General features: G+C 41.0%; 1 protein-coding gene across 1 annotated transcript in view; it reads left to right on the forward strand.

The window, feature by feature from the left end:
- CUNH12orf42 (chromosome unknown C12orf42 homolog) overlaps positions 1-17,186 on the forward strand; it is a 91,184-nt gene that overhangs the window by 38,039 nt on the left and 35,959 nt on the right. The window contains exon 3 of the mRNA XM_055627786.1: positions 8,782-8,893. Within this exon, the coding sequence (XP_055483761.1) occupies positions 8,782-8,893 (112 nt within the window). The remainder of the gene's footprint in view (positions 1-8,781; positions 8,894-17,186) is intronic.

Raw genomic sequence — 17,186 nt, forward strand, 5'->3', positions numbered from 1 at the left:
ACATTTCACAACCTGATTTCATCCATCTTTTACTGTTAGTTTTGGCTTCATGTGCCAAATTTTGAGCACTTAGTTCAAATCATTTTTCTGTTCTGTATCTCCGGCCTTTCTTCCTTTTCATAGCTAGCATTCAGCACTGTTTCCTCAGGCACTTTCTTGTTTATGTCAGAGCTTTGCTGCTCTCACTGTTTACAGTAGAAAGCTTGACACTCAGCAATGGCATAAGCCTGAGAAATAAAAGCATGTGGAAGAAAGCATCTTTCCTCCAGCTTAACATCTGTTTGTGCAATGCCCTTGTTAGGTAACTTCAAGTCCTATTAAGATTCTGCCTCATCTGCTCCTTATTTGTTAGAAATAATTTTCACCAGAGGAAATTGAGCAGAAAACCTTGCCAGCGTGTTCAACTTCTTGTCCTTTAAGAAATGATACTTTGAATTTAGAGGTTCAACTTTGCTGGGTAATGAAATTATCATGGTGGAACAAGGCATAGAAATAGTAAGTACAATAATTCTTCTTGCCCATTGTATGCTTTTGCTATTCATAAGTTTTAGGGCCTTAGATATTAGATACACTTACGTAAGGCCTCATGAACGGTAATTATCTTTTGGCCAAAGAAAAAGCCCAAACGAATGCTAAGCTGCATTATCGCTTGGCTTCTGACATGAGCTGATAATCAGATTTTCTTGCTTAAATCCATGGTGCTTGAACAATGCTACCCACTGTCTGTGCTTCCCGATATTACCCTTAATTAGAAAGAACAGAAACACAAATCTGAATTATTTCAAAATCTGGTTTCCATGGTCAGTGCTTTGAAAGGCTTAACTTTATTATAAATAAACCTGGCTTTATTGGCTAATGAAATCTGAAATGTGAAGTCTGGGAGGTGGGGGTGTAGAGCTCTTATGTTTACACATCCAAATTTCCAGTGCAGGCAAAGTGTTTTTTAATAAATCATTGGATAATTGAATCATGATTCCTTTGTTCAAGTACGCTACAAATCTTACCACTGAACGGGACCTGAAAGGAACTGGAATCTATGCATTATTGAAAAGCAACAATATTTGTTATATTGTTATATTTCAATGGCTATCGAGGAGATCTTGACCTACTTTACATATATTTTTCACTTTGGTCATTTTTGCTCCTTTTGAATATTGAGGCCCATGGTTATACATGTGTGATGCTCTGTCTCTGTGTGTATATGCCTCCTCAGTGTTTGGGTCTCAAATATTCACGATGTGTCTGTGCATGTGTGTGTGCAGTATATAATAGCAAATGATCTGGCGTAGGTGGGAGATCAGTTGCAGTTTATTTATGGTCTAGTAAAAAGAGAGCTAATAGCAAGTAAGGAAAACTAACCCATCTGACAGACCAATCAATAGTGAATTGCAGATAGTAACTTTGTTCATCTGGAAGACACGGGGACAAACTCTTGGGACTGACAGCATGTATAAGGACCTCAAACACTGTTGAGAATTACAGTCATGTGTATCACAGATGTTTCACCAGTTCCTCTGTGGATAGTGAGGACCCGGTGTCTCTGGATACCTAATAGATCTCTGCTAATATTTTAAAAAAGACTTTTCCCCACTTTGCAATCCTTGTCTTCTCCTTGTCAATGCTCATTGATATTTTCCGCTCCCTTACCACCTCTGTGTTTGGTGCTTTGTTCCAACAGAAAACATTCACAGCAGTAGGAATCGCCCTCTAGAATGCTCAGGACCAGCTGAGGGTACTTAGAGGCTCATGGATCTGTGACTGTTGGTTGCAGAATTCCACGGGAGAATAGCAATGATTAAGCTCAGCCTCGGGGTCTGAGCACTGTGCTATATTTTCCCACAAAGCTGTGTAGCTTCTTTCAAACCAGTCTCTCTGTCTTTGCAGCTCCATATCATCGGCTGAGGGTCCAAAGCCCTTTTTCCTCCAGTCACTAGTCCCAGGGTCAATGTTCCTAGGGTCCAGGCTCCTGTGATTTATGGGGTTCATCTTGGAGCCAGGTTTTTGCCTTGGGTAGTGCTGGTGGAGTAAGAGGCATGGCCTTTACATCTTCCATAGGGAACAGAAGAGATCAGTTGCCTAGGATCAGGAGACGGCTTTTGAAATAGCTGGCAGGAAACTGTGATTTGGATAGGCTTCAGGAAACAGCCATCTACCTTAGACAGTGAGATGATTGAGGGTTGTATTGTCAGGCATTGTAGACTGTCCATAACGACCCATTTCCTCCTCTTATACACCAAAGAGTTAATGGTGGAATAGAGACTTCTAATTGGCATGCTGCAAATTGGCTGCAGGTAGCTGATATGCTTGGTTAGCTCTCTCAGAGCCCTTTGGAGCCTGGGCTAGCCTGGTCATGTCAGATCAGTTGCGCTTAGCTTTGCAGAGCCTCCCTGTGTTGGCTCAGTGTTTCTTATGAAGACTGTGTGGTATGTACATATCTATATCTATATCTATATCTATATCTATCTATGTATACCTATACATATATGTGTATAGATATATCTATATCTCTCTCTATCTATATAGATATATAGATATACCTATATATGTATAGATATATATGTATCTTTCTATATATCCCTCAGTGATAATTATGAAGGAAGTGGATGATGACTTTCAGAGAGGAGAATGTGCGTGCTAGTATGCAGGAGGAGTGGGAGTGGGTTTGGAGGGGTAGATGCGATGAAAACACATTGTTATCTATACAGAAAATTTTCAAAATAAATAATTTTAAAAGGGAGAAAATAGATGAAAAAGTGAGTGACTAGTCAAGCCTTTTCAGGTCCCCCAGGGAAGTTTTTCACATGGGATAGACTCAAATACACAGAGGAGGGGAGTCCAGAGGAGCAGTGCAGAGAAAACACATCCAAACTGGACCCTGCTGTGCCCACACCCAGATGAAAGAAGAGGGCAATATATTAAAAAATACAGGGCTGGCTTTTGAAAGGAAGAGACCATACAAGCAAGAAATTCACTGGAGGCGGGCTATGTGCTAAGCTGCATGTGAGTGAGAGCGAAGCCTCTAGAAAGTAGAAAGAAAAACTTAAAAGATGATGGGAAGTGAGAAAGAGGGGTAGACTGGAAGGAGCAGAGGAACTGAGGGAGGGAGGAAGATTGCACACACACACACACACACATACACACAAACACACACGGAGAGAGACTATAAATTATTTCCACACAGAAAAGTAAAAGGTAAAAATTGTTCCTAAAAACTGCAAAACAGGAATTTCCAGGTCAAAAGGAGTGGTTGGAATGCCCGGCATAATGAAAGAAAACCCACACTATAGTGCTTTATTGTGACACCAATTTCAATAGTGACAAAGAGATCTTAAGCGTTCTTGGAGATACATAACAAAAGGATATAAATAAAGCAAATATCACCCAGACAGATCACAAAAGAGCGTAAGTCAGAATGGCATCAGACTGAGATGCCCAACACCAGAGAAAGTCACAAGTACTGTGACTGTGCAATCTTTTAACCCTAGAAAATATGCATGCTCGATAGATGGCAGACATTATTTTATTGACATTTGGCCGGACACTACTCTTAGATATTTTAAGCTGTGGTAGGAAGTAATCTCCAAGAAAGGCTACCTCTAATTGACAGGAAAAGACGAAGAATTTCTTCACTTTGCTTGGCATTTTTGCCCTGGCCCAACTAACTATGAGAATTTAAGATTTGTTCTGAAAAAAATTACATATACTGTCAAGACTGTAAATAATTTGTGCAATGGTAATAATACATAAAGCTTTTAGCTTTAAAATATCTTATTACTAATAAATGTACTACAAATAATAGCAAATAGGAGTATAAATCAGAACTTAGAAAATTAAAAAAGATATTTTGTCATCAATTTTGCACAATATGATGAATAATGTTTCATTAATGTGTGTCTTAATTGATTGTAAAGATTTTTGGGGAGCTTGTTTTCTATAAATCTACTTACGAGGACATGATTAAAATCCTTTGCTTTTAGCAACTTTATTTTCAGCATTGTAAATACTTTCTGATAATTTTTTATTTTCAGAAGGACTTTCTTCTCGTGAGGCTGTGTTTAGTGTATGGGTTATAGATTCTGATGCCACTGGGCTAGGTTTCTGAGGTTTGAAATATAAATTTTAATACACCTACAGTTGATTACTCTTACAGTTGAACTTTTAAAATTTACTTCTATCTCACGTGTGTGGGTGTTACTTGCATGGATGTCTCCTGGACTCTGCCTGCATACCTGGTTCCCTTGCAGATCATAAGGCATTTGATCCCTTGAAACCAGAGTGACAAAGGCTTGTGAGCTGCCACATGGGTGCTGGGGATTGAATCAGAGTCTGCCGGAAAAGCATTCAGTGCTTAACCACCAAAAGTCTCTCAACCTCCTGAAGTTTCTTCTAACTTTGGGATGTTTTGAGAAGCCGAGAGCCACTGCAATAGGCACGCACTGACGAGTGTAGGTTTAGCCTTTTACTCCAGGGCTTACTCCATATTTTGAAAGCAAAGCATGCCTCTTGATTGTAGGTGTATTGGTTGGTAGCAAGCGTTGTCTCTTTAAATGGGGGAAGAAGTAGATTATTTAGAAAATTCATACCAAGGCGGAGTAAGTGCCAGCCTTAGCTATTTTATAAGAACCCTTATCAGAACCATTCAGTTCTACCTAGATAAAGTGAACCTCCACGAACATAGTTTGCCTTTTGAACTATCACCTCACACACATGGCCTACCAGGCCCCAGGAAGAACAAGTATGTGAATGTGTCCATCCAGCCCAGTCTGTCTAAGCTGAAGAGTGATAGAAAGTCTTGTTGCAGCAGCTGTGAAACCTCCACACAAGATCTGACAAAACTTTACACTTTGTCATTGGTCCCGAACTACAATCTATCCAGGAGGATGAACTCCTCCATTCGGGAGGATGTACTCAAATGTAAGTGCTCATTTTACTCAAACCAGCAAGATCAAAAATTGTAGTCTGGACTTCCAAACTTGTGAAAGTAAAATGAAAGTGCATAAAAATGACAGAAGCTCTTCTCTGTGGTGGGCATAGACTTGCAGGCAGGTTACTGTTTTAGGTCCCTGGATTGGATTTCAGTTCCCTTTGGCCTCAGTCAGTGCGCAGAGGAACTCCCAACACCAGGAACACTAGACAGTGGACAGGGAGTGAGGCTTCTGCAGGAACATGAACTCAGCTCTCTGTGTTCATGGTGTAAGTGTTTTCAGTGACAGGGAGTTCCCGTCAGGCTGTGGATAACGACCAATAATCCGGGCAACAGCTTATGACGCCTGGAGTGGGTGGGGTGAGGAACAGATCCCTTTGACCAACAACTCAACAAGATGCAAACCATTTCTGGCACTGGGGTTTTACTGTTGGCATAAGACGTCTGGTTGGGGCATTCTCTCGCTCATTGTATGGTGGCTTCATTTAAATTTCAGATATTATATTGTATATATGTATACATAATATATAATTACACACATGTGTAGTATGTTATATGGTATATACACATACATATACATGAAACTTCTACAGTAGTAGGCTTCCATATACTTTTTCAGAAGGCTTTTAGTGTTAGTTGTATTTCTTGTTTCCTCCTTCACCCAGCTCTCTCTTCCTCCCCCTCATTTTCCCTTCCTATTCCAGTTTCCTCTTTATCGCTCCATAACATTATACATCCTACTGCCCTTTTCTCTGGAGATTCCCTCCACCCTCCACCCCCTTCCCATACTGGGTTCTTGGTCCCTGTGGTAATTCAGCTTGTAGCACACATACTGTAAAATTATTATTTATGTCATTATTGTTTATCTATTCTCAATTAAAGAATAATTGCAAATTTCTGCAACACAAGTTTAAAAACATCACCTTTCTGCCAAATAATAAGGCTTTTGCAGAAATCCCCACTTTTGCTTTTGCTCTGCAGGGAAAATGCATTTCCCATGATCCTAAGGGGGAACTCTGGGTGCAGGAGCTCCGATTTCCTATTTTGTCCTCCTGTGTCTTCTAATTATAGTTGCTGTAGGTGGCCGAAGGTGCCTGCTTCTCTTACATAATGCCAGGAGAGAAAGAAAATACGTTTTATTGGTTACTGTACTTAGAATGGATCCTCAAGCCGAGCAAGAAAGCCACAATGGGCTTGGCAAACAAACAATTGAAAAGTACAGGTGTTGGGACTCTGAGCAGCCCCAAAATCAACATGACTTGGGAGGAGAGAGGGTTGGGAAACAAAGAAAGGTGCTTTTCATCCAGAGAAATTTATTTCTTTTCAATATTTGTGAGCTGCAGCTGATAGTGTGTGAGGCCACTTGGCTTTATTTCCTGACAAAGGAGAGGGCTGCTATTCTGAACAGACGCTTGAGCCGCCTGTGGCATGAGGTGCGCCATTTGTCAAGAAGATCAATATTGACTGTTCTTGTATCTTTGTGGTGAAAGTTTGCTCTTTCTTAAAAAAAAAAAAAGAAGAAGTGGGGGTTTCTGCTTTCAAATATAGAGCGCGTGCCGACTCCAGGCCCTGGCTCGAGTGATCGAAACAGGTCTTCATAGAGAGGAGTCCCTTCCCAGTTGGAGAGATGATCCTTCTTTAAGGGGCCAGCATTCATTTTTCTCATGACACTGTCAGCCTCATCTCCATTCATTCTTCATCATTTCAGTCCAATCCTAGCTCCACAAAACATACAATTTGAATATAACAAGGTATTTCAATGTATGCTTTGAAATATCAATCAATTAATTCAAATCAGTTCAATCCAACATAGACTAATAAAGCCTCCTGTGTCATGTAGCAGGAACTATGCCAAAGCACTGGGTGACTGAGATGAGGGGTGTGGACTGCGTTAGCTTTTGATGCCTCAACTTCCACAGTCTGAAGAGGAAGAGGCAGCAGTCTGGGGCCTCACCAGCTTCCTCTAGAGAAAGCATTGAACTCTTTACATAAAAAGTGCTCTGCATTGTTCACGTGAGTGTAGTGATTCAGACCCTGATTGAGTAGATCTAGGCGGAGTGACAGGGCCTCCTCATGTACCTGGCTTCTTGGTGGCGCTGCCGAGCATGTCCTAATACGTTATTTGTTATCTGTAGATTTCTCTGGGTAGACTTTGTTTTTAAAGTCAGTGTATATTCCTGGACTCTGCCACAGACATTATATCTCAGGATAAGCATACGTTATTTATGTTTTTTTCTTTTAGAAAAAGGATATAAAAAGGAGAATTCTATAAAGGCAAACTTCGAACAAGGCTATAAGTAGCTAAGCTAATGGGTATTAAAGGACTGTGGAGGAGGGAGGGGTCTGAGGGTCTTGAGAGGTGAGAGTCAGAGCTGAGCAGAGCAGAAGAGCAAAAGAGAAATAGGTCAGGGTGACCTTCCCGGATTTGTGTTTGAATTGCTGAATATGACAGTGATAAAAAGAGAAAGTAATATGATGGGCAGTGGAGAATGTAGGTTTTGGAGCCAGGTGGTGATGGCACATACCTTTAACCCCAGCATTGTGAAGACAGAGTTCAAGGCCAGCCTGGCCTACAGAGCAAGTTGCAGAACAGGCTGCACAGAAAAGCCCTGTCTTGAAAAACAAATCGAAAAACAAAAAACAGACAAACAAACACAAAGGAATGTAGGTTTGGAAAGAATAGATTTGGGAGTTCCTTAAAACAGTCGCATCTGCAGCCTTGGAAAATTGTTTAGTTTTCCACTTTAAAGTGAGGATAATGATTGCTGTGACGGTAGCCCCAGAAAAACAGAAACCAGGGAACAGATAGGACAACCCATCCTCGTTCATGCAGAGAGGAATGGAGGAATGAAATTGGGAAAGTCTAGTTTGATTTCTGTTGCTGCTACAGAAAATGTTCATTAACTCCTTCAATAAAACATATAAGGAGGATGCGTGCGTATGTGTCTGTACGTATGTATATGTGTGTATATGTGTGTGTGTATGTGTTTGCATATGTGTGTATGTGTGTGTATGTGCATGTGTATATGTGTGTGTTGTGTGGCGCTCCTGTCCCCTCCAGATCCTTTTATCCTTGTCCCCACTCTTCTATAACGCTCCCTATGCTCTGCCCATTATTTGGCTGTGAGTCTCAGCTTCTGTTTCTATCTGTTGCTGGGTAGAGCCTCTCAGAGGAATGCTATGCTGGGCAAGTATAGTAGAGCATCATCGATAGTGTCAGAGCCTGGCTCTCTCCCACGTGGTGGGTCTCAGGTTGGCCTAGGCATTGGTTTCACATTCCCTCAATCTCTGCTCTGTCTTTATCCCTGCACATCATGTAGGCAGGGTTAATTCTGGGTGGAAGTTTTTGTTTTCTCCTCCCTTTACAGGGAGTCCTGTCTGGCTAGAGGGTGGCCTCTCCAGTCTCCATGACCCTACCACCAGGGGTCTCAGCTAGAGTCACCCTCATGTCTTTCCAGGAGCCCACCCCGTTGCAGGCCTCCAGCTTGTCTAAGAGATGCCCTGCCCGTGGTTTCTCTGCTCTCTGCAAGCCCTCTGTCCTCCTGCCCCCACTCTCCCCATATCTGATCCCCACCCCTATTTCCTTCAGGGTTCCCTCTCTTTTCCTGTGCCTTCTCTTCAACCACTTCTGCTTACTATTCTGTTTCTCCTCCTGAATGAAATGCAAGCCTCCTCCCATGGGCCCTCTTGGGTCTGTGAATTGTGGTAGAGTTACAGGATTGTAACTTTTAAAGAATAAAGAGACAAAGAAGCCATTACAAAGTTACTCATTTAGTGAAGTTAGAATTGTAGGGGGCATGCCTTATTTTTGGAGACACAGAGCTAACACAGTTTTATTTTTCTCTTTTACCTCACAGCCTAGCCCTCATTTTGAAAAAGCAGTTTCGCCTTGCTCCAGATATGTTAATCATATGAAGAATTTTTCTATATTCCAAAATATGGATAAATTATATTTGCTGCCATTTCCAGGTAAATTAAACAAGCCTAATAAAGCTCATGGTTTCCAAAGAAACTATAGAACATATAGGCAAAAATCATAAGGTTTTTCATCTTGGCAATGAAAGAGGCACTTTATTGGTTTATGAAGTTTGCAAATCCAGAGGGATATTGACTCCAGGCTTGGTTGGATCCATGGCTCACGGACAGTATTAGGTTTAGTCCCACTGACATTCCTGGTTTTATTTAACTGTTGCTTTCACTTTCAGAAAGGGTAGCAAATTGTAGCCAGAAGCATGTATGGGTCTTAGAGTGCATGATGGCACTTGTAAAACCTTGAGGCCAATCTCGGTGAGTTTGAGGCCATTCTGCTCTATATATTGAGTTCTAGTCTACCGATGGCTAGATAGTGAGACCTGTCTCAAAAACCGAAATGAATCAAAGGCAAAACCTTTTTTCTTCCTGTATTTGTGTCTCTACATTATATCTGGCAACTTTTAGATGCAAATCAGGGTGGCAAGAACCTGGGGAAATGAAGCATGTTATTTAGGTCACTGTGGAAACTGAACCTAAATTGTACCAAATGCATGTGTGGAGAGAGGTAAAGAGAAAGAAAAATGAGGGTAGGGAAGGTTTTCCAAACTAAGTTGACACGAAGTAAGCTTTTACAAGAAAATGGGTTTTTTTTGTTTTTTGTTTTTGTTTTTGTTTATTAATGAGGTCAACATGTTTTGTAGGTCTGTTCTTATCTTCCATGTTCTTTCACTACAGACTGTTATGGCAAGTTGGAATTATTGATAAATTCCATTTTGAGGGACATTTTGCTGACTTGAAAGGGAGATGAATTACATGACCAATTTGTTATCTAAGAAAAAGTAACAAGGGTTCCAGGAACGGAACATAACAGGTGGTCAGAACAAGGTAATCACAACAGTTAGTCATAACAAGGTAGTCATGGGGGGGTGCTCATACAATTGAAACAAAGAAATGGTTGCCATTCCTGAGATAGGCACGTATTAAGTTGGACTTTGACCTACCCCACTCCTGCTAGTACTGTACAGGGACCCCACTAAACATTTAGTCCCTTAGTTTCAGGCAATTGACATAATTCATAAAAAGTAAACGATGGCATCTTCTTTTCAAAATACAAAGGAAGACCAAAACTGGCCACTGTATGTATCTGAAAAAACAACGTAGGATTTCATAATTCAGTACGAGGATCTTCGGAGCCAAGGTTATAGCTGAAACTGTTTGAAAAATGCCACACTTAAAATTATGTAGCTCTCACTGCTTTAATATTCATTTAAGCTTGGTGGCCTGAAGTCTCCAGGTAAGCTGTGACGAAGTGGCACCAATGGTTGGGAGGACAGCTAGTTATCAGGATGCCCTAGAGCTGAGACTCTTACTTGGTTCCACGTAGCTTGTAGGACAAATGACAACATCTTGGTTCTGAATGCTGTATCAGGATAGGGAGCTGACCTGGGCACTTGAAAGAGGGAAGACCCATAGTGAGGCCGGCTGGTGGGGAAGGAGGAGCCGCTGCCTTTTCCTTTAAAACAAGGAACGATGTGACCCAGTTGTCTCTAATAGTAGTTAAAGACAATTGAAAGGCAAGACTGTAGGCAAGAAAACTACCCTGGAGGATGTTTACAGTTATCAAGGGAAAAGATGACAAGAGAATGGTGTGTTTATGAAATTAGAGGGAGGACTGGCCAGGGTCAATGTGTAGGAGGTGGTGTTCACAGGGCATGATCGAAGGCTGATGTGGGGGAGTGTTTACATAGCCATGAATTTACTCAGTATGCGATGGTTGAACACCCTTCAGGTAACTGGCATCAGACTAGTTTTCGGAAATACAGACATGAATAAGGCAGGTAAGATTCCTGTTCTCTGGAAATGTACCTTTTAAGTAAGGTAAAAGTTAATAAGCAAACAAATTATCCACGTTACAATAGATAATAATAAAAACTATGAAGAAAAATAGGTGAATTTTCTCATGCACCTTCATGATCAGACCCTGCCCAACTCTGCAGACAAACTGTTTATTTAATATATTGGTAGTCATCTCATTTCTAGGTTCTCTATTGACAGAATCATATGACATATAATTTCCTAAGTCTAACTTTCTTCATTTAGTATAATGCCTTTCAGATCCATAGTGTTAGTGTTGAGTATTAGTGTATAGTATGGATTTACAATAACAGTTTACCCAGTTATCAGATGAAAAATGTGGGTTTTTCATTTTTTTTTAAATGAGAGGCTTTATTGATGTCCTTAAACTGTTTAGATCTTAATTATGATAATGATCACAGATCTGCATGTTTGGTGAGGCATATAGCTAGACGCTAATCAGTGAATTATACACTATGTAAATTTTACTTCAGTAAATCTCATATTGAAGCAGCTTCTACACAATTTTTCAAAATACTGAAAGTATGTTCAAATTTAAACAACAACAACAACAAAACCCAGATTAACTAGTGCAATCTAGGGAATACAGAAGGGTTGGAAGAAAATTGACATTTGTTCTGGAGAAAGGAAAGTGTTGTGTAGGTTGAAATGAAAAGTAAATAGTGCTAATGTTATGGCAATCTTTGTCAGTCACAAGGAAGAGTTTTGGATTTTGTCCTAAATTCCATTGGTGCATTGAAGTCACTGTTCCTCTTCCTACCTTGTGGTCTGTGTACTTAATTGCAGCAGAAACAAATGAGAAAACAAGAAGGCTATTGTAGAAGGAATCTCTTATGTGCTGTATGGATGCAACACCTGTCAATTAAAAACCTATGGCCTGGAGCTTCAGCAGGAAATAGCGGGGACTTCTGCCAGGCAGAAGGGATTCAGGGATAGTCAGGTGTACAAGATTCAGAGAGCAAGATGCAAAAAGGTACCTGAGCTCAGGTAACCAGCCACATACCAGAATGTAGATTAGTATAATGTAGATTAGTATATAATTAGTAGATTATTTAAGTTATGAGTTAGTCAGAGAAGAGCCTAGCTTTATGGCCTAGGTATTTACCTAATAGTTAATGAGTCTACTAAGTCTTTATTCTAGGAGCTTAAGGATGGGAGGAAAAAACCTTCCACAATATAATCACGTCCTACTACAGGCTACAGAAAAAGTGCCAAAGGAACCACAGGGATGCACTGGCAATGAGGATGTGAGTGGGTGTAGGCGGAGATGGACCAGTTATACAGGGTAACAAACGATAAAATAACACTCAGTGTCTCCCACAGAAACGGTCTCAAGTTTTGGCTTGGTGTCTTGTAGATCAATTGTTCTTATCACTGAAATGACTCCTCCTGGATGCTGCTTCTTAAATAACTCTAGTAATTACCACATCCCTTTCAGTTTCTATTCTTTTCAGGACTAGACTAGGCAAGCTGCCACAAAAATTGTAAAAATAGCCACAAAAACTTCATGGGCTTCTTGATACATGCATCTTTAAAATGTGTTTTTCCCATTCTTGCTATCAACAAGAAGTTTTTCTCCGCACATTGAAACCCAGCTTGCCTACTCTGCTAGTTTTGACTAATGAGACTCTAGATGGTACCACAGAGAAAGATAATTTAAGTGTGATTTGCTTTGAAGCTTGCTCTGACACTACTGGGAACCTTACCATTGTCCTAGAATGAATCCAGGTGTCCTGATGAATGGTAAGAAACATGAGGTTGTCACTCATCTGATAGCACGAGTGTGAATGAGCCTGATAGACTGACAAGTTTGCCTATCATTTGAGTTGCCAGGGTGTTCACCCTCCAGTACTTACCTTTGGCTGAGATGACCCAGAGCATGCCTATTCCTGTCAACCCTCAGAATCATGGGAACTTGTGTACTCGCGTGTGTGTGTGTGTGTGTGTGTGTGTGTGTGTGTGTGTGTGTGGTGTATGTGTGTGTGCATACACATAAGCTATATTTAGCTAAGGTTTTGGAATGATTTATTTATTTTCATTAATTGACTAGTTAATTATAATTATGTGTATGTATATGTATATGTATATGTATATGTACAGAGACAAGAGGTCAAAGGTCAACCTCAGCTGTCAATTTTAAAAATAATTTATTTTTATTTCATGTCCATTGGCGTTTTGTCCACATGTATGTCTGTGTGAGGGTGTCAGGTCCCCTGGAACTGGAGTCACAGACAGTTTTGAGCTGTCATGTGGGTGCTGGGAATTGAACCTGGATCCTATATTTTATTTCGAGAAATGTCATGATATAGTTAAAGTTCCTGAGACAGTGACAAGACCTTATTTAATGTCCGGTAATTATTAGCATCATTGTTTCAACATTCAAATGTGGTCATGAACTTGAAAAGGAAGGAGAGGGTAGCTAATGTCATGTAGGACAATTAAGAACTCTAACAGGGTGCTAAAGAGATGGCTCAGCAGTTAAGAGCACTGACTGCTCTTCCAGAGGACCTGGGTTCAATTCCTGGCACTCACCTGGGGGCTCACAACCATCTGCTATTCCAGTTGCAGGGGGTCTGATGCTCTTTGTAATTAATAAAGAAAAATTAAAAAAAACCCAGAACTCTAACAGGAACACATTTGTTTTAACCGCTGGGAAGTCCTGGTTCATAGCATACGGAGCCCAGGTTGGGGGGCTGACACTTGAAGAATATGGAGGAGACGAGGCCAGGGGCAGCACAGGCCTAGCTTAACTATTAGCTGTGTGACCCTGTGCAAGTTGCCTAATTTCTCTGCAATGTCCTCTGGTCTAAAGCAAGAGGAAGAGGAGCTGATTTGAAAATATTTGAAAAACATTTTTTAGACAGCCTGGATGGTTCGACTGCAGAATGCTGTAGAAAAGGGTTTTTTTGTTTTGTTTTGTTTTGTTTTATTCAGATAAGACAGTTATCAACCAATCAAAATTTAGGACTTCCCATTGCTCATTTTCTTAGTGTCTTTTACATTTACACACACACACACACACACACACACACACACACACACGTGCACACACACATACACACACACACAGATATAAATGCTAATAATAGTGTATTCAAGTGTGTGCTCGCATACACACAGAGACATACACAACATGAGCACATGAACCCAAACCACACTCTCCAAATATCCATGTGACAAGACTCTCAATAAGCTCATTCGGCCACAGACCGTGTTTTCACCAATGTCTACAAATTCCAGTGGGAGTCACACAAACAAATTCATCAAGGATGAGTGTCTCCAGTTAGGGAGATGGGGACTTCTAAAGGCCGTGGTCGCTGGCTGAGACTGATTCCTGTGATACAGTTCAGTCATGATAGGAAGCACTTGCTTCCTATGAAGCTCCATGCTGAGGACTGAAGGCAGCCCTAAGGAGAATCTGTGGATAAAATGTAGGGTAGAGGCAAGCATAAAGCTTTTCTAAAAGGAGATCACCAAAGCACCTGGCTTTCTGTTGAATTCGTATGGATTGACCTGGTGACCACAGAGTGTCATCTGAGAGACAGCATCCCAGCTGTTGGCCTCTGTCTACACAGTAGGGCGAGGACGCAGAGTGTGGAGAAAACGGGAAGACAGTAAGAGGAAAGTGAGAAGGAGAGCTGGGACTCTGTTAGCCTGGAGCCCTCATACATCTTAGAGCTCAGATCCAAGCATGAACTGTCTATATAGGTTTGAGGGAGCTTTTTCGTGTTTCTTGCAGGAGTCACCCTTCTGTAGACAGAGCACTAATAACGGGCTCAGCAGAATTTATTCTCTACAAAAGCCTCACAATTCTTGGTAATCCCTTGGCTAAGGCCACAGTGATTTCCCAGAGAGGCCCCTGTTTTGCTCTTGTCATTCAGCTTTGTATCTGAGCTTGTTTATACACGAACATCAGAGTCATGTCATAACAGTCAGAAAGCAATACAGCAAGATAGTGCCTTTCTTGCCATCTTCCTTTCTCTGAAGATTTCTTGCTCTTTCTTTGGCACAACCAACAGCTTCCATTCTACTCCTTCAAGCTTGTGAGAAAATGCTCAGATTCTTCTGGGGGCTCTTCAGGGTTGCTCACTCCAAAAGGAGTAGATCCCATCAGGATCTGAAATACCCCTCTCATCACTTATCTTGCAGAAGAGCTTGGGGTAGGATTTGACATCCCACCTCTTGGGGTAAACCTACTTTTCATGGGTTGACAGACATCTGCATTTGGAGGACAGCTTCCAGATGTTCAGCTTTTGGGAGGAAATGATGCTAATACAAACCTCAGGGCTTAGGTCTGGGAAATTCAGGAAGTGTGTCCCAGAAAGGGAGGGGAGAAGGACATTGGTCAAAGCGCTTGTGCTGCGGGCTTCTCTTGTGAATGCCCTCTCTTCTTTGTGCCTTCCAGACTCCGAAGAATGAAGCTCAACCACAAAGCAAGGAAGGAGGCACTGTGAAAGTGAAAGCAGCAATGTTTTCTAATCCGTGTGGATTAAAACTACGCAGGTTTTGATTCTGCAGCCTTCCTTAGCATGCTGGATTAATCATGTGAATTAATAACACAGTCGCCTTCACTCACTCCTGCCTCCCAGGCTTTGTGCTCTCCCTCCCCCCTCCCCAGCTCCGGTTTTGAATTCTGTGAAACTCTGTGGGAACAGAAGGAATGGCATTTTGTGAGTAACAGGGCAGTCGGCCTGCTGGTGCACCCCTCCAAGGGTGATCCCTCTGAATTTCCTAGTGTGTAAAACTCTTTGTTTGTGCCTGCGTGGTAACTAACCTCTAGGATTTGCAGATGATTTAGGATGTCTTCTGGGGCTGTGTTCTGTGTCATTTTGCTGAGCAAAAAGTAGCAATGTTGTAGTTCTTTACATTGTGAGTCAGAGCACGGGCTGAGTGAGCCACAAGGAGAGGTAGGTGAGGACTTGGCTAGGCAAGCCATGTTTGACTAACTGTGTTTAACACGTTCCACTGTGCTAGGCTGAGACCTCTGCACTTCCTATTAAAGCATTAGTAGACCGTGTCTAAAAAAGCAGAAGTAGTGCTGATGCTCACTGAACTCATGTCCTAACCATCATTTTAACCCTCATAGAAACTCTAAAGGAAGTTGTATTATTATTCCTTCCATTTTTTGTTTTTTAATAAACTAATGGGGGCAGTCAGTCTCTCTTGGGGTCTAGTTGAGGAAGCTTAGACTGGTGCCTCACTGGGACCTGGTGATCCTTCTTCCTACAGCCTGTTTGCTTCGGCTTGGATCACGGTGTCCTTGAACACAAAGCTTCGAGCCTGTGTTCTAATGTTTCCCAATACACTGTTTCTTCTTTAAAGAAATGAGGTCCCAGAGCAAAAGATTTCCTGTTTCAGCCCAGCATTGTCTTCTCCATGAGCTGGAGAACACTTATTTTCAAATTTATAGGGGAAAAAAAAAACGTAGAGGAAGAAATGGTTAGAGAACAAGAGAGTAGCTACCCATGGGAGAAAGGGCAAAGTTTTGAGGAGAAAAGGATGAGGCTTGGAAAGGTACTGATGAGCATTGCTGCGTCATACCATTTATCCATCCATCATTATCTGTTGGACACACTCTGCTGTTCTCTCTAGGTAGCAGTAGCTCTCACAGCCTCCACAGTCAGTTTCTTTACACTTGTTTGCAAACTGGGGTTCATGCAGTATTAGAAATGACAGGGAGACAGCTCTGGGTAGGCTCAGAAATCACTTATTTTTATGATTATACAACTAGGACTGTGTTCTGAAAAAATAATTTACATGCTTCAGTGAGAAAAACTGAGTAGGGGGCTGATCACTCATGGCATGACCCAGAAACACTACAAAAATAGTGATAGTCTTAACTATCACTATTCAAAAGGCAGTGTTCAAAAGGCAGGGTAAATGGCTATTTAAAAAAGTTCAGTATATATTTTTAACATGATTATATTTATTAAATATTATTACAAGTAAAATATTTTTAATTTTATGTAATTATAATTAAAATATAATTTTAAATTTTTGAGTGGTTAAATATAAGGAGATACATGGAGGATTCAGGCGTGTAAAGTTTGGAGGCATAAACATTTAGATTTCCAGTTATTTTTGGCAGAAATACGGTTTGACCTGAGCAGAAAAGGAAATGATATTGGTTGGGCATGTTCTATAGTTCTGTTCTTTGTAAGGTGGTGTGTCTTCATAACCACATTTACTTTCTATTTATACGTTAAAAAATGAAAAGTTTTTTCAAATATATCATGTGCTTTGAGCATATTCATCCTCCCCTTTACTCTCATTAGTAATGCCTCCTTTCATTGCCCTACTCTGTTAGCCTTTCTCCCTTTCTCTGCTTTCCTTTCTCATATCATACCATACCATACCATACCATACCATACCATACCATACCATACCATACCATACCATACCATACCATACCATA

The sequence above is a fragment of the Psammomys obesus genome, unplaced genomic scaffold (assembly GCF_907164565.1).
Source record: "Psammomys obesus unplaced genomic scaffold, mPsaObe1.curated_primary_1811, whole genome shotgun sequence".
NCBI classification, from domain to species: Eukaryota; Metazoa; Chordata; class Mammalia; order Rodentia; family Muridae; genus Psammomys; species Psammomys obesus.